General features: G+C 41.9%; 1 protein-coding gene across 20 annotated transcripts in view; it reads right to left on the bottom strand.

Moving 5' to 3' along the window:
- Window positions 1-27,029, bottom strand: part of ZHX2 (zinc fingers and homeoboxes 2) — a 220,918-nt gene that overhangs the window by 13,486 nt on the left and 180,403 nt on the right. For 15 of the 20 annotated variants that reach the window (XM_074266277.1, XM_074266259.1, XM_074266317.1 and 12 more), the window contains one exon: window positions 886-3,620. In XM_074266277.1, coding sequence (XP_074122378.1) covers window positions 890-3,412 — 2,523 coding nt within the window. In that variant the 5' untranslated portion in view covers window positions 3,413-3,620 and the 3' untranslated portion in view covers window positions 886-889. Of the gene's footprint in view, window positions 1-885; window positions 3,621-24,821; window positions 24,845-25,180; window positions 25,915-27,029 lie in introns of those variants that run through there. The other 5 variants (XM_074266406.1, XM_074266417.1, XM_074266368.1 and 2 more) reach the window with 4 other exon arrangements.

Below are 27,029 nucleotides of genomic sequence, written 5' to 3' on the forward strand. Positions count from 1 at the left end.
GAAAGAAACAGGGAGGAAATGAAGGGATGGGAAGAGAAAAAGGTGAGGAGAGAGGGAGAAACAAAAGGTGGGAGGAGATAAACACAGACAGACAGAGAGACAAAGAGACAGAGAGAGACAAAGTCAGAGAGAGAGAAACAGAGTCAGAGAGAGGCAGAGTCAGGGACAGAGTCAGAGAGACAAGGAGACAAGAGAGACAGAGTCAGAGAGAGAGAGTCAGAGACAAGAGTCAGAGAGACAGAGACAAGAGAGAGGCCGAGTCAGGGACAGATAGAGACAAGAGAGAGACAGAGAGATAAGAGAGACAGTCAGAGACAGAGAGAAGAGAGAAAGAGAGGGAGAGGGAGAAGAAGAAGGAGAGGGAGACACACACACACACACACACACACACACACACACACACAGAGGGAGTCAGAGAGACACACACAGACACACACACACAGAGACCTGAGACACAGAGACATAGAAGGAGGGAGGGAGAGATGGGGGCAGAGAGACAAGAGGGAAAAGAGGAAGAGAGAAGAGAGGGAGATATTGATTGAACTTAGGAAAAACGATCTTCCTGACTCCAAGCTCTATCCACTGTGCCACCTGGCTGCTCCTATATCTCTATACCTTAATTTAAATTTGCTTATTATGCTGACACCTGGCTATATGTGTATATATAGACGCGCATCCATACATACACTGATGTGTGTGGACACATACGCGTATATATTATACAACCCCGTTATCTTGAAGACTGGACACATCCCAGGCTCTCCCTCTTCATTTTCCCTAACGGTAGCTCAAGGACTGAGGAGATGACAGGAGCTACCTCTCTCTCCCTCGGTCTCTTTGCCTAGGAGTGACTTAGAGGAGTTACTACTTCCGAGGCAGAATTACCTGTCTAAACGTGGCCAGTGTCTTCAGTTACACCTTCAGAATCAGAATCATAACTGGCCGGCTCGGCGCGACCGTCTGGTGCAGCGCGGCTCCAGCTATCTGCACAGTCTGCGACGCCATCGTCCTCCCCAACCGTCACCTCTACCCAGTCCACAACATCAGACTCCTCATTCTCATCACTGCCATGACCATCCCGGCTGTTACCTTCAGATCTGTCCGAAGCGGCCTCGGTTGTCTTGCCCGGCAAGGAGTCTTTGGTCTTTTCGCAACCCACTTTTGCCCTGGTCACCAGTTTGTCCAGATCCTCTTCGCTCAGCTTTTTGTGGTCCTTAAAATACTGCTGAACCATCTCACCCCCGTTCTTTGGGCTTTCAGCGAGGTGTGGTGCTGCCTTTCTCAGGACGGGCTCGTTGCCATGGCCGTCCACAGCGTGCTGTTGTTGGTACTGGTCGATCCACTTTAAGGTTCCAGTCTTTAACGAGCATCTGTTCTCTTTAAACCAGCGCACAATTTCAGTTCTGACTAGACCAGTTTTTGCTGCTAGCTGGTCATACTCCTGTGGGGTGGGCCACTGGGTTCTTGCAAATGTACTCTTCAGGAGGTGGATTTGCTCCTGGTTCTTCATCATTGCTGTGGAGGGGCTGGAGAGAGAACTGGCCAGCTGGGCACCAGAAAGCTGGTCCAGCCGGGATAAGGTACCATTGGGGACCGTCGCCTCCTTGCTTTTTTTGCTGGATCCCATGGAGTCTAAGACGGCTTGCTCCATGCTGTCCCTAAGCTTTCTCCTCTCTGAAAACCAGGTATCGATTTCTCTCCTGCTCAGCTTGGTTTCTGATCTGAGACGATCCAGTTCTCCTTGAGTGGGGAAGGAACTTTTCATGAAACTGTCTTCCAGAACTTTCAGCTGACCCTGGGTTTTTTCTTTGAATTTTTGTGGGGCAAAGTCTGGATACGCGTGGTAGGAACGTCCGTGTCGGGCAGCCGCGATGGCCAACTGGTCTTTGGCAAGGGACTCACTGGTGATATGGACAATGCCCCTTTGGCTCCTATATCTGTGATCGCTGAACCATTTCTTGATCTCACTCCTAGCGAGGCCGGTGACCTCAATGAGCCGGTAGACTTCTGCATCATCAGGGAATTGACTCTGGAGGAAACTTGCTTTCAGTTCAGCTATCTGTTCTTTTGTCTTTTTCCGATCATTTGTCGTGGGCAATATGGTGGGGGTTACCTTTGGTGGGGGCTCGGGAACCTGGGCCACGTGGGCCCGTTTGGGCTCTGGAGCCGCTTGGAGATTTGGTAAAGGTCTCTTCTGGCCGTGATTGGTTACCCCCGTGACAGCGAGCGTGATGGGGGAGCAGGAAACCGTGGATCCGTTGGTCACTTGGGTCAGAACCAGGCTGGTCTGGCCAAGGATCTGGCAAGGCAGAGCAGTCTGGATGATGGGCTGGGACATCTTCGTGGATGCCAACTGAGCGGGCAGCACAGTGATGGTCTGGGGGACCGACTGGATCGTGCCGTTAAACATCTTCTTCCTCGCCTCTTCCACCTCCTCCGGAGACCAGCTTATCCCGTGCTTCAAGCGCTGGGTGGCGAACCAGATTCGGATGTGTTCCTCAGGGTGTTTGGAGGCAGCGGTCAACCATGACAGTTCTGCTTGGGTCGGGTAAGGGAACTTGTTGAAGGAGTTAATCATGGTGGCGTTGGTGTCCAGGGCACAGTTATATTTGGTACTATTCAATGGGACAGGGACCTTGGGGACAAGGTTAATATTTGGTGGTAGCTGTACAGAAGGCATCACGTGCCCTAGCGAGTCTTGGAGCAGCTCAATGCCGTTGAGTCTCGCGAAAGCCTCGGCGGCTTCCGTCACCACCCGGGCGGCGGTGCTCCCTTCCACGTGGCTATCGGAGCCACTTTCTTCTGGTTTCCTGGGCGCCTTCTTGGCGTCGGCTTTGGGCTTCCCCAGTTTCATGATGGGCGTCTTGCTCACAGAAATGCCGGGGTCGCCGTCGTTGCTCGCCAGGCCGCCGCCACCGAGGGCCGCGCCATGGCTGGAGCCTTCGATGGACTGTTCTAACACGGTTTGGTTATTGCGTTTTATCAGTTTCAGCTTGAAGTTTGTCTCCCCGGGGTGGAACTTGGCATTGTGGTCGGACAAGGAATCGTACTTTTTGGTGGTGAAGTTGCACTCCGCACACACATAGAGCGGGTTCAGGATCACGTTGGGATGCTGCATGTCCACGTGCTCCGTGAATTCGTTTAGGTTTTGGGTAGAGTAGGGGCAGTACTTGCACTCATAGCCCCCCTGGAGTTTTTTGGATTGGCTCTCTGCTGCCGACTTCACCTCCATCAGTTCGCTTTCTTTGGAAGAGTTCTCGGGCTCTGCGGTCCAGCCCTCTTTACCAGAGTCAGGCTGGGGAGCTCCGACTTCTTTATCTTTGCCTCTGTCAACATCCTCGGGGACTTCCTGCTCCACTACTTGGGACGCACGGACCATACACGGGGTTGTTGATTTTCTCTTGCTTGCCATAGTATCTGTCTGGTGTGAAATGTCTTATTTTACTTAAGTTGGGGTGGGGCGGTAAAACGTGGGGAATGATCCAGAAGGACTCTGCTTTTGAAATGGCTTTGGCTTCCTTCAAATGTTCGAGTCTGGTGTTTTTGTTTTCAAAAGGATTTCAGCTCAGAAAGAGATTCCTGTCAGCTTCATCCACTAAACACATCAGACCACATTATATCTGTGGAATGAGAACAAAGGCAGGGTCAGTTTCTCTTCACAATGCATATAAAATTTTAAAAAATGAATAAACATTTATCTGAGTTGCTCCCATAACCCATCCCAATTGTCACCTCAAATAACTAACTGTGGAATACAACAGAGGCAGGGTCAATTTCTCTTCACAATGCATATGAGTTTTTAAAAAGCAAATAAATATTTATCTGAGTCGCTCCCATAACCCATCCCAAATGCCACCTCAAATAACCAGGTAAATCACTAAAAAGAGCTTGGATTGGGGTAGTGGGAGTTCTAAACAAGAATTTAAAAATCAATTTTGTGGGAAGAAAACACCAAAGCAAAGACCAGGGATCACAACAATCATTCCATGGCTTAGGAGAAGCTAGAACAAAAAAGATAAAGGTGTTGAATGCTTCTCTTTGAAAGGATGGTTCTAGGAATGAGGAAGGAGAGATTCATCAGGCGAACTGTTCTGCACTCTTGTGTGCCTGCTGATTCTACTTGGTGCAAGAGGATAGAGGCAGGAACAAGTGCTAGCTGCAATCTGCTGCTAGTTAGATTTTCATAAATAGAGCTATCCTGCAGTAGAAGGACTTGCTTTGGGAAAAGTATGAACTCTCAACGGATGTCTTTATAGCAAAGCTTTAATAGCTATTGGATAAATTCCAGTGGGAATTCCTCTTATGATCCTCCAATCCTGTGATTAATTTAAGGTACCTGACATGAGACATTTGCTTTGCAAGTGGAGAGAGCACTGGACAGCTGGAAGACATAAATTAAAGTTTAGGTAGCTAGGCCCCTTCAGAAAAGACCCTTATATCTCATGGCTTAATTTTTCTTCCCTTCATATCAAGGGTATATGTTGTACTATCTACCACACAAGATCCTTTTCTGTTTTGATCCAGACATGATTTCTCCTCTGTAAAGCAGGAAAGCATTCGAGGCCACTAACAAGTTAGAAAATTTACTCCTCATTATGTGGTGTCAGGACCTTAATGTGGATCCAGCGCCACTATTCCTCAGTCTCACTGGGCTGTTGTAGCAGCTCAGCAGGAAGATCTGAATTCAAATCTAGTCTTAGCCATTTATTAGCAGTGTGGCCCTGAGCAAGTCACATAAGTTCTGTCTGCCTTAAATTCTTCTTCTATAAAATGGGATTAGTAATAGCACTTATATCATAGGGTTGTTATCAATAAAAAGATTAATATAGGTAAAGCACTTTGCAAACCTTAAGGCACTACATATTTATTGTAGTGATACAATGAGCCAATGCATATGAATGCATTTTGTAAATTGCAAAGCACCGTGGAAATGTCAACTATTATGCTATTTTGGTAGCTATTATGTCAGACAAGCTGTGTGACCCTCAGTAAGTCACTTATATTGCCTCATTCTCCTCAGCTGTAAAATTGGGGATAGTAATCTTTCAGGGTTGTTGTGAGGATCAAATGAGATGACATTATCAAAGAGCCTGCTGTGTAGGAAGTGATTAATAAATGCTTGTTTCTTCCCCTCCCTCCATTTTGAGCATTTTTTCTAATGGTTAGAAATAGTTTTCTGCTTCAGGTCTTTCTTGATTCTGATTCAGAATCTGCTGTCAAAGGAATTTTCCTCGAGCATAAATCTAGCCATGTGACACCCCTACTTACTAAACCCCAGCAGCTCCCTGTTACCTTTGAGAACAAATATACAGCTCTCTACAATGTGGCTCTAATATTCACTTTCCAGCCTTATAACATACTACTCTCCTCCATACTCACTGTTATAGCCAAACGGACCTTGCCCTTTCTCCTTCATAGCAATGCAGTTCCTACCACCATCCCTTTGCATGGGCCTTCCTCCTTACCCGACATGCCCTCCCTTCTCACTTCTATTTCTTAGAATCCCTTGCTTCCTTCAAAGTTTAGCTCAAACAACCTCTTAAAGAGGAGGCCTTTCTGGATCCTGCCTGAACATCCTAGGGGCTGCTGCTTTCTGCTTTCCTCCCAAATCACCACTTAATATCTAATTTTAGACATGTGATGATGTAGTAGATAATGCTAGACCTTGGAGTCAGTGTTCTAACCTTGTTTCACACAGGCTGTGTGACTTTGGGCAAGTAAATTAGCTTCTCTCAACCTCATTTTCCTCATCTATAAAATGAGGATAATAATAATGCCTTCCTCTCAGGGTTCCTGTAATATCAAATACTATAACATATATAAAAGTACTCACATGTTGTTTAGTTTCTTCAGGATCCCATTTGGGGTTTTCTTGGCAAAGACACTGAAGTGGTTTGCCATTTCCTTCTCTAGTTCATTTTAGGAAACTGAGGCAAACAAGGTTAAGTGACTTGCTTAGGGTCATGCAGCTAATAAGTACCTGAGGCTGGATTTGAATTTAGGAAGATGAGTCTAACTGACTTCAGGCCTGGTGCTCTATCCACCTAATACACAGTAGGGGCTTTTAAAAAAGCTTGCTAAGGATTACATGCAAAGACACAGGAATATATATGGCTTCAGGGCTTTTGGGGCAAATCATTTCTTTAGTTCAGATAGAGACTATGGATGAAAATAAAAATAATTACCTAATAAGTTATTTCTGTCTTGGTGGTACAAGTCACATTTAGTATTCACTGAACTGAACTCTGGACCAGACTCGCTAGTGTCTCTAAATTAGGTAGCAGCAAACTGTGCATTGACAGGGAAAAAAACAACAAAAACTACTTCACTTAAATTAAACACCTGTTTCTCATGTGTTCTTTCAGTGGCAGATGAAATTAGTCTCATTCCAGTGACTGGGCCATTGCCTCTCATGGATCATAGATCATGAAGGAAAAAAAATGGGGACATTATATGCATTGAAGGAAAAAAAATCCCACAAAATATCATATGTGGATGAATATGTGTTTGTCTTTGTTTTTTTCCCTAAAAGTTTAGTTTTCCTATCTATGAATTAAGGCATTATCTCTCATTGGGAGATAATGACTTCCACTCTACCAAGATGTCTTCACTAGTCACTTCAAATCTGTCCCAGATGGCTCCTGGAGAGCTGACATTTTGAATTTCAATCCAAGCATTTCTTTCATTCTGGGCAGATGGTATAAAGTATAGAGCTGTGACAACAATCCAGAGAGGATCATGGTATAGTGGAAAGAACCAGTATCAGACCTTAGTTCAGAGCCCACTGACTTTTACATCAATGTGGTTTTGATCTGGTAATTTTATCACACTGGGCTTTTGTTTCCCAGCTATAACACACAGGTGGTGTTATGATATATGGCTTCTGAGGACCCATGATCCAATTTATGATTTAAGATTAATAAGTAGAACTTGTAGGGAGGGAGTATGTGGATCAACATCTGGAGGAATTTCTTAATGATTTTTTTCCAACATTATCTTTTTGTTGTTGTTTTTGTTTTTGTTTTTCCCCTGAGGCTGGGATTAAGTGACTTGCCCAGGGTCACACAGCTAGGAAGTGTTAAGCGTCTGAGACCAGATTTGAACTCGGGTCCTCCTGAATTCAAGGCTGGTGCTCTATCCACTGTACCACCTAGCTGCCTCCCAACATTATCTTATAGGACAGAAAATTTCCTATTGCTAGAAGTATTTAAGCAGAGACTAGAGAAGCATTTTTAGGAAAATGTAGTGGGAATTCATGCTTCAGGTAGGAGTTGCAAATAACTTTGGAGTTCCCCTTCCAACTACGATTCTATGACTTCAGAGACCTCTTCTCCAGATATACATCTTGGAGTTACTATGTATTGCCATGGTGGAGATAGGTTAAAAAGATGGTGCCTCTCTCCAAATTGTTTGTTGGGGGGCTTACCTTTATCTCCTTAGTGGTTCTTCCCTTTTTGTGAGGTGAATGAATACTGGGAATAAAGTTAGGGGATAAGAAGTGAAGACATAATGATGAAGGTTCTATAAAGATCTGCTTATGAACCATATGAATATGGGACAGAGAAGAGATAGTGATAGAATAGCCAAAAAAGATGGTAATCTGATGCATTAATTAGTGTCTAGGATAAGACAGACAGGTAGGCAAAAGACCCACTGCTGTCTGTGATGGTCAGAACTCTCCTGAAGGTTTTGGAAGTTCAAATCTGGATGGCAATATCTTTGAAAAACTATCAGATGAGTAGAGAGGGTGAAGGGGCTTGAAATCATGTCATGTTAATCTAATTAGATATATTTATCCTGAAGTCTTTTTCTTTTTCTTTTTTTTTAAGAGAGAGAGAGGAATGGATGGGAAGAAGACCATCATAGAAGTCTTCAGATATCTGAAGGGCTGTAAGGCAAAAGATTGACTCTTCTGCTTAGTTCCAGAAGCTGTAACAGGAACAATGAGAGAGAAATACAATGTAAGGAAAGACTTCTCAACAAATAGGGGCTGTCAGTCTAAAAGTAGAATGAGATGTTTCGGGAAGTAGTGGCTTCAATGCTTCTGAAGTCTCTAAGAAGAAAGTGGATCACCAGTAGCTGGATATACAGTAGAGTCCAGTTCCTTAAACTGTGGTATTGTAACTGAATGTGAGGGCCACAAAATTTTGATTATCAGAAAATGTTTGATTTGTAAACCTATTTTATATACCTGTATATTTAGGAGTCACATAAAAATTTCTCAGGCCAAAAGGGATCATGAGTAGAAAAAGTATATAGCATGTGTTTTTTTTCTTTAAAAAATATTTATGACAAATATAAAATAGAAGAAGAAAAATTTTGTCATGGGTACAGCAGAACATAAAAAAGGATTCAAGATAGAAAATAATAAATTTCCACATCAAGAAAGCCTATATAACAAATACTGCATATTATGTTCAGAGCTGCCTATCTTTGCTTTGCTTCCTTGTAGGTGCTTTTGTTCTTTTCCATGCACTTTTACTATATTCTTTTTTCCCCCCTTTCTACCTCCCTTCCCCCAAAAAGGCTGCAATTAAATGTGGATATATTTATATATACACAAGAGCTTATATTCTTAATCTGGGGCCTGGAAACTTAAGAAAAATTCCAATAACTGCATTTCAATGTAATCAGTTTTTTGGCAATCCTATATATTTTATTTTATATATTTAAAAACATTATTTTGAAAAAGGGTCCACAGATGTCACCAGGCTGCCAAGGTGTGACACAAAAATAATGGAGCATGTCTTTTTTTCCACAGGGATTTCTGTTTAGAAAGGAGTTGGATGAGATACCTTATAATATCCTTTCCAACTCTGAGGTTCTCCGATTCCATCAATGAAATCCCAAACCAGACATGTGGATGAGTCCTAAATTAAAGCAACTATGGCATCATCTGGCTCTGCAGAAGCTATTTTGGCCAGCGGACTGCGGGGTTATTTTAAAATTAATTCTAGGAGTGGCTTATCATTATTTTGGGCATTTATCCTTCCAGTTTAGCCGACTCCTCCTTACTCACCATATTAAATTTATAAAAGGCTGACTTGTAAAATGGCACAGCCAGATGCTTTCTTAAGTAACCACTTCTCCATCCCTTTTCCTTTAGTTTATCTGTCTATCCATTCTTCCTCATTGTTATTATTCTGAGAACAAAGCTTCTTCCACACCAAAGATGGGCATTCTGGCCCTGTGACATTTCTTGCCCTTTCCCCAAAATGGCCTGCGGTCTTAGGGGCCAGAGAAAATAGGTCACAGAGCCCAATAGCCCTGGTCTTCAAGAAGATGACACATGGCTTAGTTGTCAGGATGAGGGAAATGCCTCTGATATTTGAACTCTTTAATGAAGCATTTTAAGTCCCGAGACAGTGAGCAGTCAGACTTTGGAGGTGCTCGACATCCTCAGGACTTTGCACAAACCTAACAGGGACAAGAGAGAGACCTAGGAGGGTCAGAACTGAGAGCCCATGTACCCTAGAGGTATCTGTCAGCTTCCAGCGCCCCAAAGGAGCAACGTGCCAGATTTCAAAGCCTCCCACCTCATGGCTTTGGAGGGGGTGCCACTTCTCATTTAATGGCTTTTTCCTGGAACTGTCAGGGGAAATAACAGTGTTGTCTGGAAGCTTGCAAAGGATGTATCCTGTCAAGATATCAAAGCTACCAAAAGGAGGCTTCTGGCTTCTTGGGGCCTTGCTAACAGGGCTTGTTAACTGATTCTGCATGGATGCACATGGCTCCTCTCCACCTTGTGGGGCCACAGAAACGCACATATTAGGGGAAGGGGCACCATCAAGGAAGGGGATGGAGGAGTAAAAACCAGTGGCTCTTGTTCCCAGTCCCCAGTTCTATTCCAGTAAGATCAAAGAAGGGGGAACGAACTGAGAGAGCATGTCAAGTCAATCCCTTCATTTTACAATAGGGCACCTGAAGGTGCAGAGATTTAAGTGCTTGTCCATCATCATCCAGGTACTAAATGTTCGAGATGATGAACTCAAGTCCTCTGACCTCAAGGTATGCTGATCATTCTGTCCCCCTTCTTTTTTTTCATCTGTGAAGTGGAGACTTGTTTGTAACCTAGCACTGAGCCTTGCAAGAGTACTTACAGTGAGGTCACTTATCCCCTCTGAGACTCAGTTTCCTCATCCACAAAAGGACAAAGCTGGATTACATGGTTTTGAAACTCTTCCAGTCCAAAGCTTAAGACTCCCGTGTCAGTCAGTACAGTACAAGGTTCTGGAAGGCTTTTTTTTTTTTTAATCAGAATTAAATTACCATTGAATCTCAGAGTTGGAAGAGACCTCAATAACCTGTTCTGAATAGGAATCCCTTGTAAAACAGCTCCCTTTAAGTAGCCAAAAAGCCTTTGCTTGAAAACCTCTGGTGGGGGGGGGTAGCCCATCCCCACATTTGATCAGTTCTAAGTACTAGGAAGTTTTCTTTAATTTAAATCAAATCTCTGTCTCCACAATGCTCATTTGTAACCAAAGAAAGCATTTTGTATTTGATTCTGGACATAAAGGGATGATCATCAATAAGCTATATCAGGCTTACTCATTCTTCTCTACCATTACCAGAGTAAAAAAAATTAAATAAAAATAGATATTTATATATTGCTTTAAGGATTGCAAAGTACTTTATATAATCTCTCTCATTTGATCATAACAACTCTGTGAGGTAGGTATCCTAGGTCAAACCTAAACTGTAGGTTTCAACCCCAAATGGAGTTATGTAATGGAATGTGGGATTTGCAAAAATAAATAAAATAAATCAGTAAAAGGTATTAAATATTCCACCAAGATTTAATTCTTTACAAAAATAAACAATTTTGTATGTCAAAAAATGAAAATTAGTGTGTAAATTATATGTATGTCAAAGAATTTTTTAAAAATGAAATTTAAAACATGATTTATTATCAGTAAATGTTTGATTTGCATGCTTATTTTATATATCTATATACCTGGGATGGCATAAAAATTTCTCAGAGGAAAAGGGTGATGAAAAGATGAAAAAGATCCTAAATAGAAAAAAATTTAAGAAGCCTTGTTATATGTGTGTTATTTTGCCCATTTCAAAGATGAAAAAAACCAAAGCTTAGAGAAATGCTTGCCCGTGGTCACCTAGCTAGTAAATCTCATAATGATCCCAGAACCTGAACAGATAAACTTGAGTATTCTCTCAACAACGTAGCACCTCCATCTTCTCTTATTCTAGTTTTGAAAGGTTTAGGCAAGGGAGGCAAAGAGTTAATGCTACTCTCAAAAATTCTTCCTTTTTTAACATTCAAAGAAAAGAATACCATGTAGTTTCAGAGAGGCATGAAGACCCTTTAGATCTCATTCCAATGTCTTGCATGAAATCACTGATTAGTCGCTTGTCAAGAGCTTGCTGAATTTGACTGCTGAATTTAGTACTATATAGCAATAACAACACTGTTGCCTCACAGTGCCCCAAAGCTTTACAATTAACAATATACATTTCCACCCATTTATCTGATTTCATTCTCACAAACACTCTAGGAAGAGTAAGTAGCATCACTTCTATTTTACAGACAAGGAAATCGAGACTCAGAGAGACTTGTCCAATGTTGGCGAGACTCAAACTCAAGTCTTTGGACTCACAAGCAGTTTTCTCTCTAAAGTGCCACAATGTGTGTGTGTGTGTGTGTGTGTGTGTGTGTGTGTGTGTGTGTGTAACATGTGTAAACGTTTATAAACTTGTATAAAACCAAGCCTTAGTTATTGGGATATTCTTATCCACTCAGTAAAGAGAAATACAAATTTATGCATTTCCTGGGATAGTGTTTTTGACTTTGCAACAATAGTATTTCATATGTATTCTTCTTTTGAACCACAGTTCTATGAAATAAAAGAGTCAGACATTTGGCGACTTCATGCTCCTCCTCCCTTCCTCTAGGATTCAGGGTCCAAGTTGGGGCGCACAGGACTTGATTGTCCCTTTGCCTTAGGAGATCACATCTGGCGTCCGTGGGAGGGACCACCAAAAATTCTGAGTCTATCCCAATGTCACCCATGAACTTGAGGGCAAAACTCTCATGTGCATTAGAAAGTCAGAAAAGGGAACTGGCTTTAAAGGCCTGGCTGATACATACAGGAAAGGGGAAGAAGTTGGGGAAGACTAAACTGGGGAAAAGATCCTTATGTCTTCTCTCTAGTATCATGGGCCTAAAGGAGCTCTCTACACCCACAGTAAGAGATTTTCTAGATTAACATCTATTGGATTCTGAATCAGCAAAGCTGCTACAAAAGCAGACCTACAACTAATTTGTCCTGTCTGACCTTGGATCAGCTCCTGTGTCTCAATGTCCTTATCTGCCAAGGCTGTTGGACATAACCTCCGAGGTCCCCGACCAGAGTTAAAGCTATAATTCTTTCTTTGTCTAGTCAATCATTAAACATTCCTTAAGCACCTACTATGTACCAGGCACTGTGTTAAGCCCTGGGGATACAAAAAAGGCAACAGACAGTCAACATATGATTGAAAACAGAACATATGACTGAATTCAGCAAATGGTTCCTAGTATATGCACAACACGGTGCTAAATGCTAGGAAAGATATAAAATATGCATAAAACAGTGTCCCTGCTCTTAAGTGAATTCAAGTCTACTAAAGAAAATGTGACGGATGGATCTGTGGATAGAGAACTGGTCCAGAGTCAGGAAGATCTGACTTCAAAGTTGCCCTGAGACATTTTTTGGGCAAGTAGCTTAATTTGTCTCCCTCTGTTTCCTTAATAATAGCACCTAGCTTCCAGGGTGATGGTGACGATTAAGTGACTTATCTGTAAAATGCTTATCATAGTGCCTGGTATACAGCAGATGACAAATAAATCCTTCCTTTTTTTCCCTTTTCAATGTTCTAGGCAACTTCCTAAGGTTGAAGTTTTCAGAGAAAATAGTCTGATAAGAAAAAAGCATCAGTCTTTGTAGTATAATGGAAAGGAGGCTGAACTTGGAGGAACAGGAAGTTCTCAGTTAAAATCCTATTTCTGATACCTAGTAGAGGTCAGTCAACAAATATTTATTAAGCCCTTACTATATTCCAGGTACAGTGCTAAGTGGTGGGGATATGAAGAAAGGCATACAAGCCTAGCCTTAGAGGAGCTCCCATTCTAAATAAAGAGATAACATGGAAATAATTGTGGCCAAACATAACACTAGTTAACATTTACATAGCACTTTAAAGTTGATAGAGTGTTTTGCAAATATTACCTTATTTTATTCTCACAGCAACCTAGTGAGGTAGGTGCTACTAGCATTCTCATTTTACAGATGAGGAAACTGAGGCAGACAGGGGTAAAATGATTTGCCTAGGGTCTGAGGTAACATTTGAATTCAGTCCTTCCTTGGGGAAGGCATTAGTCCCAGACTGAAAGGACGCTATGAGGAAATGACAATATTCCTGAATCTCAATTTCCTCTTCTGTAAAATGGGAGTTAATATCTCCCAAGCCCATTCTAAGGATGCCGTGAGACAGTACATATGTTTTTGTAAACCTTAAAATGAGCTACATGTCAGCTATCATTATTACTAAGAATAATATGCTCCAAGTATTATCAGAAATCATGGAAGATGTTTCTTTGATTGGAGCATAGACAAAGCACCAACTTCCCTCTCTCCTTTCATGCTACCTGCTTATATATGTTTAGAGTATTTGTAAAGAAAGCATTTTATTTTACTTTAGAAACCTGCAACATTTTACTATTTAAAAAAGATTAACAGCTTCAGAGTAATTCCAAATAAAATAACTTTTCAAAAAAATTCCAAAAAGTACAACATAAAGCACCTTCTCATTAAATACAAACTTTCTTTTCATGATGCATTGCATCAATGTTTTGCATTGATCTTGATGCAAAAAGAATTTTATATTGTATCCTGGAACATAGACATTGTATACACTGAAACAGGATAATTAACACCAATGAACTGTTTAAATTCCAACAAAGGGATTTTTTTTTACCCTTAATAAAACTGACCATTTTCTAATGTTTGTTAAAAGTCAATAGTCAAAAATTTCAATTTAGTTGTAGCAAATGCAAATTTGTATTTTTAAAAGGAAAATTTTAGGTTGAATAATGTTATGGAAGCATTAAGACAAAAAACTGGAGAAATCAAAACCATTTCTATTATTCAATATGTTTAATGTCAACATTCATAAGAGATTTTAAAATAAAACAGCATGATCTACATTATTTTTGTAGAATCATTTCCAAGACTAATGCAATAGGAAAATAAAAATAATTTTTACTCATTTAAATCTTTTCCACAAAAGATTATGGTAGCAAACATACTTGGATTTTGGTTATTTCTTTTGTAAAATAATCAAGCTGAACTACCCTCAATTTAAAGCCCACTGTTCTTGGATTGACTAGAATCTCTGAAAATGATTTGAAATGGATCCTCTGTTTCTATTAGAAGCATAAATTGCCAAAAGAGCAATTTTAATTTACTTTTAAATAAGAAAGCATTTTATTAACCACAAAGTTTACCAAAAGTGTGACCAAGAATCTCTTTGAGATCCTGCTGTAGGTTAACATTCACTTCTGGGGCTTGTTCTATCTCTGAGAATTTAGCATTCTATGATAGTGAATCATTATCTATGAGAGTGTTCAAATGTTTATTAAGTGCCTACTATGTGCCAAGCCTGATGAGCAGTTGATTTCAGTCATCACCATAATGCTAAGTGCTAGGATACAAATAAAGATAGAAAACCATCTCTGTCCTCAAGAAGCTCACAAGTAGTGGAGGAAACAGCATATAAACAGTTTATAACTGTTATAGGATACAGTGATATCAGAGGGACGGCATTAATATGAAGGGGGACTAGTAAGGTGGGTCTCTAACAAGAAAGCTATCCAAAAAGTGAAGTAGGTTGCCATACTGTCCCTCACTAGAGGTCTCCAAGAAAAAAATCATTGTCTAGTGTATTAAAGGCACCAGAGAATATGAAGAATGAGAGCATTCCAGAAGTAGGAGACAGTCAGTAAAAATGTTTAAGAATCAGGAGATCAAGTCTCTCCTGTGAGGAACATTAAGGAGGTTGGGGTCTCCTTGTAAAGTATGGGAGTAGGAGAAGGATGTAAGAACCAGCTTAAGAAGGGCTTTAAAAGTCAAACAGGATTTTATATTTGATCTGGGAAGTAAAAGGGAGCCACTAGAATTTATTATGTTAGTTACATTACAGCGACTCCGTTAATAATTCCCCTTTTTCCACCTTATACCACACATCCCATCCCTACTATTCTTCCTTCCCCCCCCCCACCTCTCCCTTTCCTCATGCTCAGACCCTTAACTTTTGTTAAAAGTGAAATGAGTTCCTCAGAAGGAGGCTTCTTCCTTACTGCAGATAAGACAGCAGGACTGTTATAGAGAAGATCCTTCAAATTGGCCTAGATGGACTCTTTGGGCTCTTACAACTATATTAAGTTATTAGCAGTTCAAAAGAAGAATGAATAGGATAAACACCACGAGGCCAAATTTTTGGAGTCTGTTTTTGATTCATGAGATTTCCTCAATGCCCAAGATTTTTTTCCTCCCTCTTCTTTCACAAAGGATAATAACTACATGCACACATAATCACAAAGACACACAATCAGACTTTAGGGCTTGAAGGAGAATGATATGCTCCTGAAAGAAAAATCCTGTTGAGACTGAAAGGAAAAAAAGAAATCAATTCTAGTTTTATATGCCACATAAATAAATAAATAAGGTACTATCAAATGTTTAAGATGTTCCTATCCCAATTTACAATCTGTCAACATTGGTGATCAAAACATTGAGAGAGGCTGAAAGACTTCAGGGATTTATTTTACAACCCTAAAGCATCTTTTCATTTGCTCATTTTTCAAGTTTTTGGCATGGTTCATGTTGTGGTAGATGGAGGTACAGTTTTTTCCTGCTTCCTGAGCACAGGGCAGGAGAGCGCTAGGCTGGTGCTGGATGTTCAATAATCTGTTGGTAGTGACTGACAGATTCCATTCCAGAATCAAGGTGAAAGAGCCTTACAAAGCTATCTACTCCAGTTTGTACCCAATGATCCCCTCTACAAACACTGGACATGGTCTGTTCTTGGAGACCTCTAGTGAGTGCAACAGGGTGGTCTAATTCACTTTTTGGGTAGCTCTCACTGTTGGGACTGATTTTTTCAAACATCTGACTTAAATTTACTTCTTTATAACTTCTACCCATGGTTTCCAGGTCTGCCTTCTAGAACTAAACAGGATAAGTCTTCTCTTGAATTTTTAGCCCACTGAAATCTTTAGACCATTTTCAGAATAATCACTGCCCAGTCACACTTCCTTAACCTTCTACTTCCAAAGTAAGTTCATTTTAATTGATGCTATCCAATATTTTAGTCTTGTGAAACTCATTCTGTCCTCAAGGCAAACTCAAATTCTGAGTACTGCATATAGAATTAGAAAACTACAAATTAACCTTATGTATGTTGCACTGCATTCTTAATACCTCTTTTAACATGGTTTGGGCTGCACTGGGGAATCTGGCTGGCCATGATTTTGTATGCAAAGGTTTTAGTTATCCCTTATACCTTTGGTTCGTCTGCAAGCCCGATGAGCAGTTGATTTTAGTCATCAAAAGACCCTTAAGATAAAAACTTCAGTTAAAACCCTGGGAAATATTTTCTTGGCTTGTGGCTAATAATAAACAGTATTGTACTCTTGTGGTAGGTATTGGAAATACAAAGACAAAAGAGTTTACAATGCAGATGATTGCTATTTAGGAAGGTAGAAAATAGATATAAGGTAATTAAGGGGGGATGGAGAGCTAGGTGGTACCGTGGATAGAGTGACTGGAATCAGGAGTCAGGAAAACCTGAGTTCAAATTCAGTCTTAGATATTTCCTAGTTGTGGGACCCTGGGCAAATAACGCTGTTTGCCTCAGTTTACTTATCTGTAAAATGAGCTAGAAAAGGAAATGTCAAACCACTCCAGTTTCCTTGCCAAAAAAGCCCTATGTGAGGTTAAAGAGAGTCATACAACTCAGTATCATCAAAGTGGGAATGAAGAGAGAGCAAGGATACAAAATCCTTTCTAAAGGACTGCCTCAATCTTGTCTACACAGTAGGTGTTTTATAACTGTTTAAGGACTGATTGCTCTCTTGCTTGAGAGACTCCAATACACACCAAGATGTACTCTCAAACCCTATTCAATTTCTTTGTTAGTCATGAGAAGCATCATTCCACTTCTGTCACATAGAAAAAGCCTTCCCTTTGATTTCATCATCACCCATAAGTTCTGTGGCCAGGATCTAGAAATTCCTCCCTCTGATTACATAACTTCCCATCTTTCCCCCATCCTTCTGCTCACTCTCCACAGACTTCTCCTTCATCTTCATCACAATCTCTACTCATTCCACTTCTTCCTTATACTTAAGAAATTCAACTGTACACTATCTTCTCCCCTAGAATCCTTTGCCCCTTATCCTATCGCCATTTATGCTTTGCTAAACCCTGATATTTCCTGCTCAACTTCTGCTGAGAACTGCAAGAAGAAATCACAAAATCTGATTGAATGATGTACAAATTTATTTACCTTTACCTGGGTGCTCACTATCCTTCTTTCTTCACTAATCTCTTAATACATTCCTTACATCAACTGTTTCAGATTTTGAATGATGTACAAATTTATTTACCTTTACCTGGGTGCTCACTATCCTTCTTTCTTCACTAATCTCTTAATACATTCCTTACATCAACTGTTTCAGATTTTCTCTTCTCTCTTTAGATGTTCTTTATCATTTCCCCCCTTTCCTGTCAGCAGAAAAACCTACATTTCCTACTTAAAAAAGCAGAGGCTGTTTCCCCATGTGGTGTGTTCCTCTCATCTACGACTCAAAAATCTCTTTGCAAAATTCCCTCCCTTACTCCATCTCTGCTTCTCTCCTCACCAAGGTCACGAGCTCTATACCTTGATTTCACTCCCTTCTCTCTCCACTGGTAGCTTAGTCCATTCATCGTCTTTTACATCTTTCTTTTACTTGAAGCCTTGCTTCCTTAGTATCTACAACATACTCAACTTTTCCATATCTTTAAAAATCTTTCAGTTGACTTTAATATCAAACTATGATTTTATACTCCCTGCTTCCACTTCCAAAACTTCCCATTCACTTCTCAACCTTCTGCAATCTCAGTCCAATCCACTACTATATGAAAACGGCAGTCTTCCAGGTTACAATTTCTTAATTGCAAAATGCAATAGTTTTTTCTTGGTTTTTATCCTGCAGGATACCTGTAGCATTTGAATTAGATTGCCATATGTTCTTTCCTGGGTTTTCCTAACACTGTTTTCTCTGATTTGTCTACTGATATAATTGTTCCTTCTGAGTTTCATTTGTGTATCATCCATGACCCATTCTACTACTGTGGATGTCCCCAAGGGCTGTCTAAGGTCCTGTCTCTACACTCCCTTCCATTGGTGAGTTCATCAATTCTCAGAATTTTAGTGATCTATATGCAGATGACTTCCAAATCTCCATCTCTTTCATCTCTGATCTCTCATTACTCCTATATTAGTTTTTGATAAGCCTTCTGAACATCTCTATCTGGATGTCTCTTAGGCATCTCAAATTCATGTTCAAAATTAGCAGAACCAAGAGAATATTGTTTGTAGTAACAGCAATATTATTTTAAGAACAACTTTGAGCAACTATATCATCCTGACTAATATAAAAAAACAAATTAGCTACAAAGGACCTATGAAGGAAAATGCTATCTGCATCCAGATAAAGACTGAAAAATACATGTATAGAATGATTTTACACACTTGTGCATGTGTGCACACACGCATTACATATTTGTGTCTAATGGTGGTTATTTATAGGGAGGAAGAAAAGAAGGGAAAAAGAAAATCACATGTTATCTTTACTATATATTCAAAAGGAGCAGCAAGTTCTACATAATGAATTTGCAGTTTGATATATTTTTTGCTATTTTATTATGTTATGGAAATGTTTTTTAATTAAGTTCAGAATAAAATAAATTAAAATTTTAAAATGAATTAAAGAAACAAGTCAATATTGTTTCCCCTAAAATTGCTCCCTCCTTTACATTTTGGTGTTATGTTGCAGGCATGACTATTTTTACACTGATCTAGGTTCACAACCTTAGAACAAGAGTTCAAACACTTCAAAGTGTTTCTTTCTCCCTTGCCCACCATATGGAATCACCTGCCAAGTTTTTGTCACTTTTTATTATTCTTAAATTTTGCCAGGAATGAAAGTCAAATACTCCTCAATAATTTGAAGACTCGTTCTCTTTTCTTTTGGAAGAATTGGGACATTTGCCCATGTCCTTCAGCAAATTTGACAAAAGGAGTTCACCCAAAGTGCCTTCTTGACATTACCAACAGAACACCTAGACTGTCCATCTGTTATTGGTTCTCTCCTGTTTGACCAGCCTATGCCCTTTTCTGATTTTGCTTCTGAATATATTAAGGACCTAATAAGTGTCCAATTTTAACTTTAGTTGCTTTTGCAGGAATATATTCTATGTTGAGGGTTTAGCTGTTGTTTTTTGTATCATGGTCCTCTCTGGCAGTGTAGGGAAGCCCATGGACCATAAAATACACAGAATTACAAAAGAAAACAATATAATTATCCAAATATTTTCTGACCCAAGTTCATGACCCTTTAAAATCTATTCATGGATCCCTTGAAGTCTGTAGACTCCAGATTAAGACCTTGGCATCTAGCTTCTGCTTTTACTAATACTTATTAAGTCTACTGTCTCAACTTCTGAGGTCGAGTAGCAATGGTAATAGGGAAGAGATGGAAAGCAACATCTCTGCAAAGCCAAATGAAATGAGTTTCCTATACAGTGAGGGCTCAGAAACCTGTCTAGTCAAGTTCAAAACTAAAGTCCTGGCTATTTTTTTCTTTTTTCTGGATATGCAAAAGAACTTGTGCATGACTTCAGGTGTATTAATATTTGGGTTCTGAATTTGTTTTGCCATTGTATCAACTTTCACCTCTCCCTTTGTCAATTCTTTTAGCAGGAATTAGCTCATCACCTTCAGAAAGATCACAGAAGTCCTGGATAAGGCAGGCATTTGTTTCAATATCAGGTTTTTCTACTGAAGTTTAAGTGCCTACTATGCTCCTGGCACTGTGTAATATACTGAGAATAGAAAAGACAAAAAACAGTCCCTGTTCACCATCTGATGGGGAGACAACATGTAAAACACCGAGTACCAATTAGAAAGATACAGGATAAATTGGGAGAAGTCTGGGGGTGGGGAGAAACCTAGGGGGATTGAGGCTTGGGGGAGGCTTTTTGCAGAAAGTAGGACTTTAGCTGAGACTCAAAGGAAGCCAGGAGGCAGAGATGAAGAGGGAGAGCATTCCAGGCCTGGGGATGCCAAAGAAAATGCTGGAGTCAGGAGGTGGAATGTTTTGAGGGAGGAATAAACAGCAAGACAAGTCAGTAGTAGGGTAGAAGGATGTAAAGCATAAGAAACCTAGAAACGTAGGAAAGGCCAGGAAGCCTTTTACAAGCCCAACAAAGGATCTCATATTTGGTACTGGGATAAGTAAGAGGAGCCACTGCAGTTTATTGAAGAGGGAGGTGCTTTAGGGACATCAATTTGACAGCTGTGTGAAGCGGGGAGAGACTTGAGGCAGGGAGATCCATCAGCAACTAGTTCCTTATTCCAGGTGTAAGGCGTGGAAGATCTGCACCAGGTTGGTGGCTGGGCCAGAAGAGAGAAGGAATCTATAGAAGAGATGTCACAAGGCAGAACCACAGGATAAGACAACCAATCAGATATGGGGAAATGAGAGAGAGGAGTCAATTTTGTAAAGTGTTTTGCAAACCTTAACGTGTCCTATAAATAGTAGCTCTGGATTTGAAGTACAGAAGGAAGGCCAGTTCAACCGGAACATATAGTGCAGGAAGAGGAATAATGTGAAATACCTAGAAATGTGAGCTGGAGGCAGAGTAGAAAGGGCTTTTAAGATGCCTAATAAAAGAGTGTATTTTGTCATAGAGGACTTGGGAACCATTGAATAGTCTTCAGCAGGGAAAAGACAAGGCAACTAGGTAGTGAAAGGGATGGACTGAAGAAGAAAAAGACTGGAATCAGGGACATCAATTAGGAGGCCATGGCCATAACCCAAGAAAGAGGCTATGGAAGTTGTATGTGGATGATATAGGCTGTGAGTAAACAAAAAGGGATAAATGCAAGGGATGGTGTGGAGATAGAGTGAGTAAGACTTGGAAATTAAATGGATATGGGAGGGAGAGGCAAGGATGAACTTGATATATTGTGAGAACTCAAATGTGTTCTCAGGTTGATATGTTCAACAGAAATGAAGAAGTACAGAAAACAGGCAGGTTTGAGAACAAAGATAATCAGTTTTTATTAGACATAATGAGTTTGAAATCTTTTAGAGGACATCCGATGTTTGGGAGATAGATGGCTGGAGGCAGATATTAGGTTGTCTTTTCTCTAAAAATGTTAAAGTCTTATTATCCATGTTCCCCCTCCCTTTTTATTGGTAGGTAAGGAAACTAAGGTTCAGAGAAGTTGCCAAAGCCACAGCCAGTAAGAAGCTGGATCTTTTGGTTTCATGTTGTGTACTCCTCACACAGACCGAAGTTCAACCAACCTGGAGCAGTTTGCTCTTAATGAGAATGGAGACACCTGAGATAGGTAAATAAGCAAGCCTGGCATATGAACCTGTCCAGCCTAAGAATCCTTCAAAAAAGGATGTTGCTTGCTTCAGAATTTGGGTAAATAATATATCTCAACACATTCAACCAGCTCTGCTGAATGAATGAGGTTGACAAAATGTTCTGGGCTTGGTGGTAAGGAGATACTTTTATCACCTAAAGGAAGGATAAAAGAAATGCAGAAGACCACATTCAAAATCTAAGGTGGAGGAGTGGAGGGAAGTTCGGGATTTTCTGAACGTTGTCCTGGGATATTTTCATGAACGAGACCAGAAACCTGAAAAGATAACAACGATCCTGTGGGAAGGAATAGTAGGACTCCCTCCAAAATAAACAAAAAACTAACTTGTGCACTAACTTGGGTTGAGTGCACAGCACAGTGGAAACAAGTCATGATATCTCTGTATCTCAGTTTCCTCATCTATTAAGGACTCAGACTGGAGGGCCTTTATCCTTCTTTCCACCTCTGAACCATCGCTCCTCAGTCTAGAGCACCAAAGTACACATTGGAGCTTTGCTGTTTTCCCAGCTACCAAATGGAAGTGATCATTCTCAGACCACAAGGCCCTTAGAAAGGCTTTTGCTGAGGGCTTTAAGATCCAGATTTTAAACATTAGAATAATGGCTTGTGAAAAAAGGGGCTGAATAAGATATCATTTGTTCCAAGGTCACACAGGAAATACCAATGGTAGGATCTGAACTCAGATCCTTTGACTAAATTCACAATTCTTTCCATAGAAGTTTTCTATCAAAGAGGCTGTTTTTTAAGCATCAGTACCACCAGGGGGCCAAATTTCTTATAAATAACCAGAGTAGCTTTGGTAGAGAAGTATGGAAATGACTCTCTCCCCTCCCTTCCTCTTTCTCCTTCCCTCTTCCTCTCTCTATCTCTCTCCTTCCTCCCCTCTTTTCCTCTGTCCCCTCTCCTTTCCCATCTCCCCTCCTCTCTTTCTTTTGCTACTGTTTTTCTTCCCTCTGTTTTTTTTTTTTTCCTTCTTTTTCTCCTTTCCCAGGATGAGTCCTGGGTCACTAGGTGGGCTGGGCAGAGAAAGCCTAAAGTATTGACAAATTACTTCCTGATGCAAGCCGGGAAGGGCACTGATGGGGATCAGCTCAACCTTACAGTCCTACCCCACTAGGGAGGTAACCCCACCTTATACTATCCAATCAAAAAGACAAGTTAGGTCAAACCCCTAAGGTTAAATTCCCCCTAAATCTGTTACTGGTCCAAGCCCCGCTTGCTGACTCCCTTGTGGCTCGGCCCTCCATAGTGTTCTTTCCAGAAGTGTCTTCTCTTCACTCCTCCCCCATAGCTCCTGGTGGCTCCTCTCCTGCCCCCCTTTGTCTCCTTGTTATTGCTAATTATGGCTAACTCTTGCAGTCTGGGCAATTCCTTCTATGGATTTAGCCCGCCAGTTAGGGCACACTCCCACCTCGAGGCATATTCCCTTTTTTCTGTTAATTGTGAGTTCCATTAGGGAACTTGTCCTTTCCATTGTTAATTGTTAAAAACCCCTTTCCTTGCTAAGTATATGCGCTCCCAAATTTATTTCACATTTACCATTCTCGGCGTCTATTATCTCTTCATTTTGTCTGTACACTCCTCTTATAAATAAACCTACCTTTTGCTAATGAGAATGGCCATTGTGAATTTGTCACATGACCTAAACCATCGTGCGGGAACTGCTCTCCCCAATCTCAGCTTTCGGTGTGCCTGCGCCAGTCTCGCACCTGATGCTCTCTCACCGCCCGGCCTCTCTCCCCGTCCCTCCTGTTCTGTCTCCCTTCTCTCTGCTTTGTGCCTTCTTTCTCTCCCCGTCTCTCTCTTTTTGTCTCTCCTGTTTCTCATCTGTCTCTCCCCGTCTCTCTCCTGTCTCCCCTCTCTCTCTTTTTGTCTCTCCTGTTTCTCATCTGTTTCTCTCCGTCTCTCTCCTGTCTCCCGTCTCTCTCTTTTTGTCTCTCCTGTTTCTCATCTGTCTCTCCCCGTCTCTCTCCTGTCTCCCGTCTCTCTCTTTTTGTCTCTCCTGTTTCTCACCTGTCTCCCGTCTCTCTCTTTTTGTCTCTCCTGTTTCTCATCTGTCTCTCCCCGTCTCTCTCCTGTCTCTCGTCTCTCTCCTGTCTCCCGTCTCTCTCTTTTTGTCTCTCCTGTTTCTCATCTGTTTCTCTCCGTCTCTCTCCTGTCTCCCGTCTCTCTCTTTTTGTCTCTCCTGTTTCTCATCTGTCTCTCCCCGTCTCTCTCCTGTCTCCCGTCTCTCTCTTTTTGTCTCTCCTGTTTCTCATCTGTCTCCCGTCTCTCTCTTTTTGTCTCTCCTGTTTCTCATCTGTCTCTCCCCGTCTCTCTCCTGTCTCCCGTCTCTCTTTTTGTCTCTCCTGTTTCTCATCTGTCTCCCGTCTCTCTCTTTTTGTCTCTCCTGTTTCTCTCCGTCTCTCTCCTGTCTCCCGTCTCTCTCTTTTTGTCTCTCCTGTTTCTCATGTCTCCCCCCGTCTCTCTCTTTTTGTCTCTCCTGTTTCTCTCCGTCTCTCTCCTGTCTCCCGTCTCTCTCTTTTTGTCTCTCCTGTTTCTCATGTCTCCCCCCGTCTCTCTCTTTTTGTCTCTCCTGTTTCTCATCTGTCTCTCCCTGTCTCTCTCCTGTCTCTCGTCTCTCTCTTTTTGTCTCTCCTGTTTCTCATCTGTCTCTCCCTGTCTCCCGTCTCTCTCTTTTTGTCTCTCCTGTTTCTCATCTGTCTCTCTCCGTCTCTGCCTCCTTTCTGCCTGTCTCTCTGACTCCCTCCTTTCTCTCCGTCTCTCTCTCCCTCTCACGCGGGCCAGCGAGCCGGCTGCTTTTACTCCACCTGGCCCTTGCAGCGCGCCGGGCCCTTTCCTGGGCCCCAGAACTTTGCCTACAAGCGCACCCGAGGGCCTCGGGCAGCCCCGAGAGGCAGCGCCTGCTTCCGGGATTTGCTTTTCCATTTTCCTAGGCTCGCAGAAGCCGCAGCTCTTTTGTTAAAAACCTCGGGCCTGTTTGTTTTTGCCGTCCCCGACAGTTTTCTCCCTCCTCCCCCGCTCGCACACAGGCCCTCGGGGCTCTCTCTGGGGCCTTCCCCAGAGTCAGCACGTTCCTAGACTCCCTCTTTACCAACCGAGCGGGGAAGCCGGGTCCTCCTCGGGTCACTGACTTGACCAAATTCAACACTCTAGGTGAGCCTCAAAGCCGAGCGCAGCCGCTCCATCTCTCGCCCCCCTTCTCTCTGGCGTCCCTACCCTTTCTCTCTTCTCCCTCCATTTTTCCCCCTCTGGAAAATCGCAAAGGCATTGGACGGCCTCCCCTCCCCCCTCAGCTAATTAAAAATAACTGGGACAGAGCAACCCGCCGCCTGAGCAGAGCCAGATTTGTCCCGGCACCCTCGGTGTCACATGTGCTGTAGCAAGAAAGGATGTGAGCTCGAGGGAGAGAAGGTCGGGGCGGATTAAAAAAAATGCAGCCAATGCCTTCCCAGACCTGCTAGAACGCGGGGGCACAGCCGCTCCACCGGCAGCCGGCGCTCCGGGGTCCGCCCTTTCCGGGGCTCAGGTCCGACAAGAGAGGTTGCGGCGCTCGGGATCGCACGGACAGGTGCTTGGATAAAATTACTAGAAAACACGTAGGCGGAGAGGAAGAAGCAGAACTCTAGGAGGCAATTAATGGGGAAATGGGCCGTATCTTGGCTTGCAGGGTTAGCACTGGGAGTCCGGCGGCTTTCTTGGATCCGCAACACCTGGCATGTAGTAGGTGCTTAATAAATGTTTGTCCACTGACCGGCTTATCTTCCATTACTGACTAGTAATAGTTAAAACTACACTAAAACTTTTAGGACAACCTGTAAAAACGCATTTTGTTTGGCAAACCAGATGCCTGAGTTCATTTGACATTTGACTCCTGGTGAGGAAACTCCTCTACCAGCAGATTGACACTGTTCTCAGAATGTGGCTTGGAAACTGAGAGTGAGGGACCTTACACAGGTTACACAACTGCACATTTCCGTCTTTCTTCCTCCATCCATCTACTTCCTATCTCTATTTGTGTCCATTTCTCCGTGCATCTATCTATGCCCATCTGTATCTGTCATCTCTCCCTGTCTATCTCTATCCATCTATTCATATCTCTCCATCAATTCATCCACCCATCCACCTACTTGCCAATCTATCCATTTATCTACCCGACCATATCTGTCTGTCTGTCTAGACATATTTATCTATATCTCTATGTCTATCCCTATGTCTTTATAACTGTCTACCTATATCAGTGTCTCTCTATCCATATCTTTTTTCCCCCCTGAGGCTGGGGTTAAGTGACTTGCCCAGGGTCACACAGCTAGGAAGTATTAAGTGTCTGAGATCAGATTTGAACTCAGGTCCTCCTGAATTCAGGGCTGGTGCTCTATCCACTGCGCCACCTAGCTGCCCCTTCTTTATCCATATCTATATACTATCTGGTTTGTTCTCTGTCTCTCTGTCTCTGTCTCTGTCTCTCTCTGTCTCTGTCTCTCTCTCTGTCTCCCTGTCTCTCTTTGTCTTGTCACTCTCATTGCTACTCTATCTCTACCTATCTGTCACTCTCTCACTCTGTCATTCTATCTCTGTCTCCCTGTCACTTCTCTGTCACTCTGTCTCTCTCCACCTATGTCATGCTTTTCCACAGCCCTTCCACTACCTATCACGTGACACATGTAAAGATCCTGTCCACTTAACCAGGTTTCAACCTCTCTGAATTCTAGTAAGGGGTCTTTAAGATACTATGATTACAAAATCCATCCCCCTGAAGCCAACTTGATGATAGATCTTTCTCAACTTGGCAAGGCTGGTCCTTAGACAATAGATAAGGTTTGTCCTCTGGCCTGTCCAGGAAACATCTTCTAGTTTCCTCAGCAGAGTTTTTGAGAGCCCTAGTGTAAGCCTTTAGTGGAGGGCAGATTTCCTCAACTGTAAGTTGATTTAAAAAAAAAACATACACAAAAACCCAAACCAAACTCAAGTCCCAAAAAGAGAAAAGGAAGAAAAAAAGGGATATGTTTTTAGACTCATGTGGACACACAAAGAGAAACTCTACAATGAAAACTGGAAGCAAAGGGAATTTCAGATCTAAGAGGGTCTTCCACTAGGTTGTCCTCTTTACCTTAAATCCCAAACTTGAAAGGATTATCTCTCACAAAGAGGAACGTGGCCCAGCTCTGGTATTGTTTCCAGCCTGGGAACCCTCTTTTGCATCCCCCCTCTAGGTGGCACAGTGGATAGAGCCTTGAATTGGGGGGAGGAAAGATCAGGAAAACCCAAGTTCAAATCCTACCTTAAATACTTATTGGTTGTCAGGT

Source organism: Sminthopsis crassicaudata, chromosome 1 (genome assembly GCF_048593235.1).
Source record: "Sminthopsis crassicaudata isolate SCR6 chromosome 1, ASM4859323v1, whole genome shotgun sequence".
Lineage (NCBI taxonomy): Eukaryota > Metazoa > Chordata > Mammalia > Dasyuromorphia > Dasyuridae > Sminthopsis > Sminthopsis crassicaudata.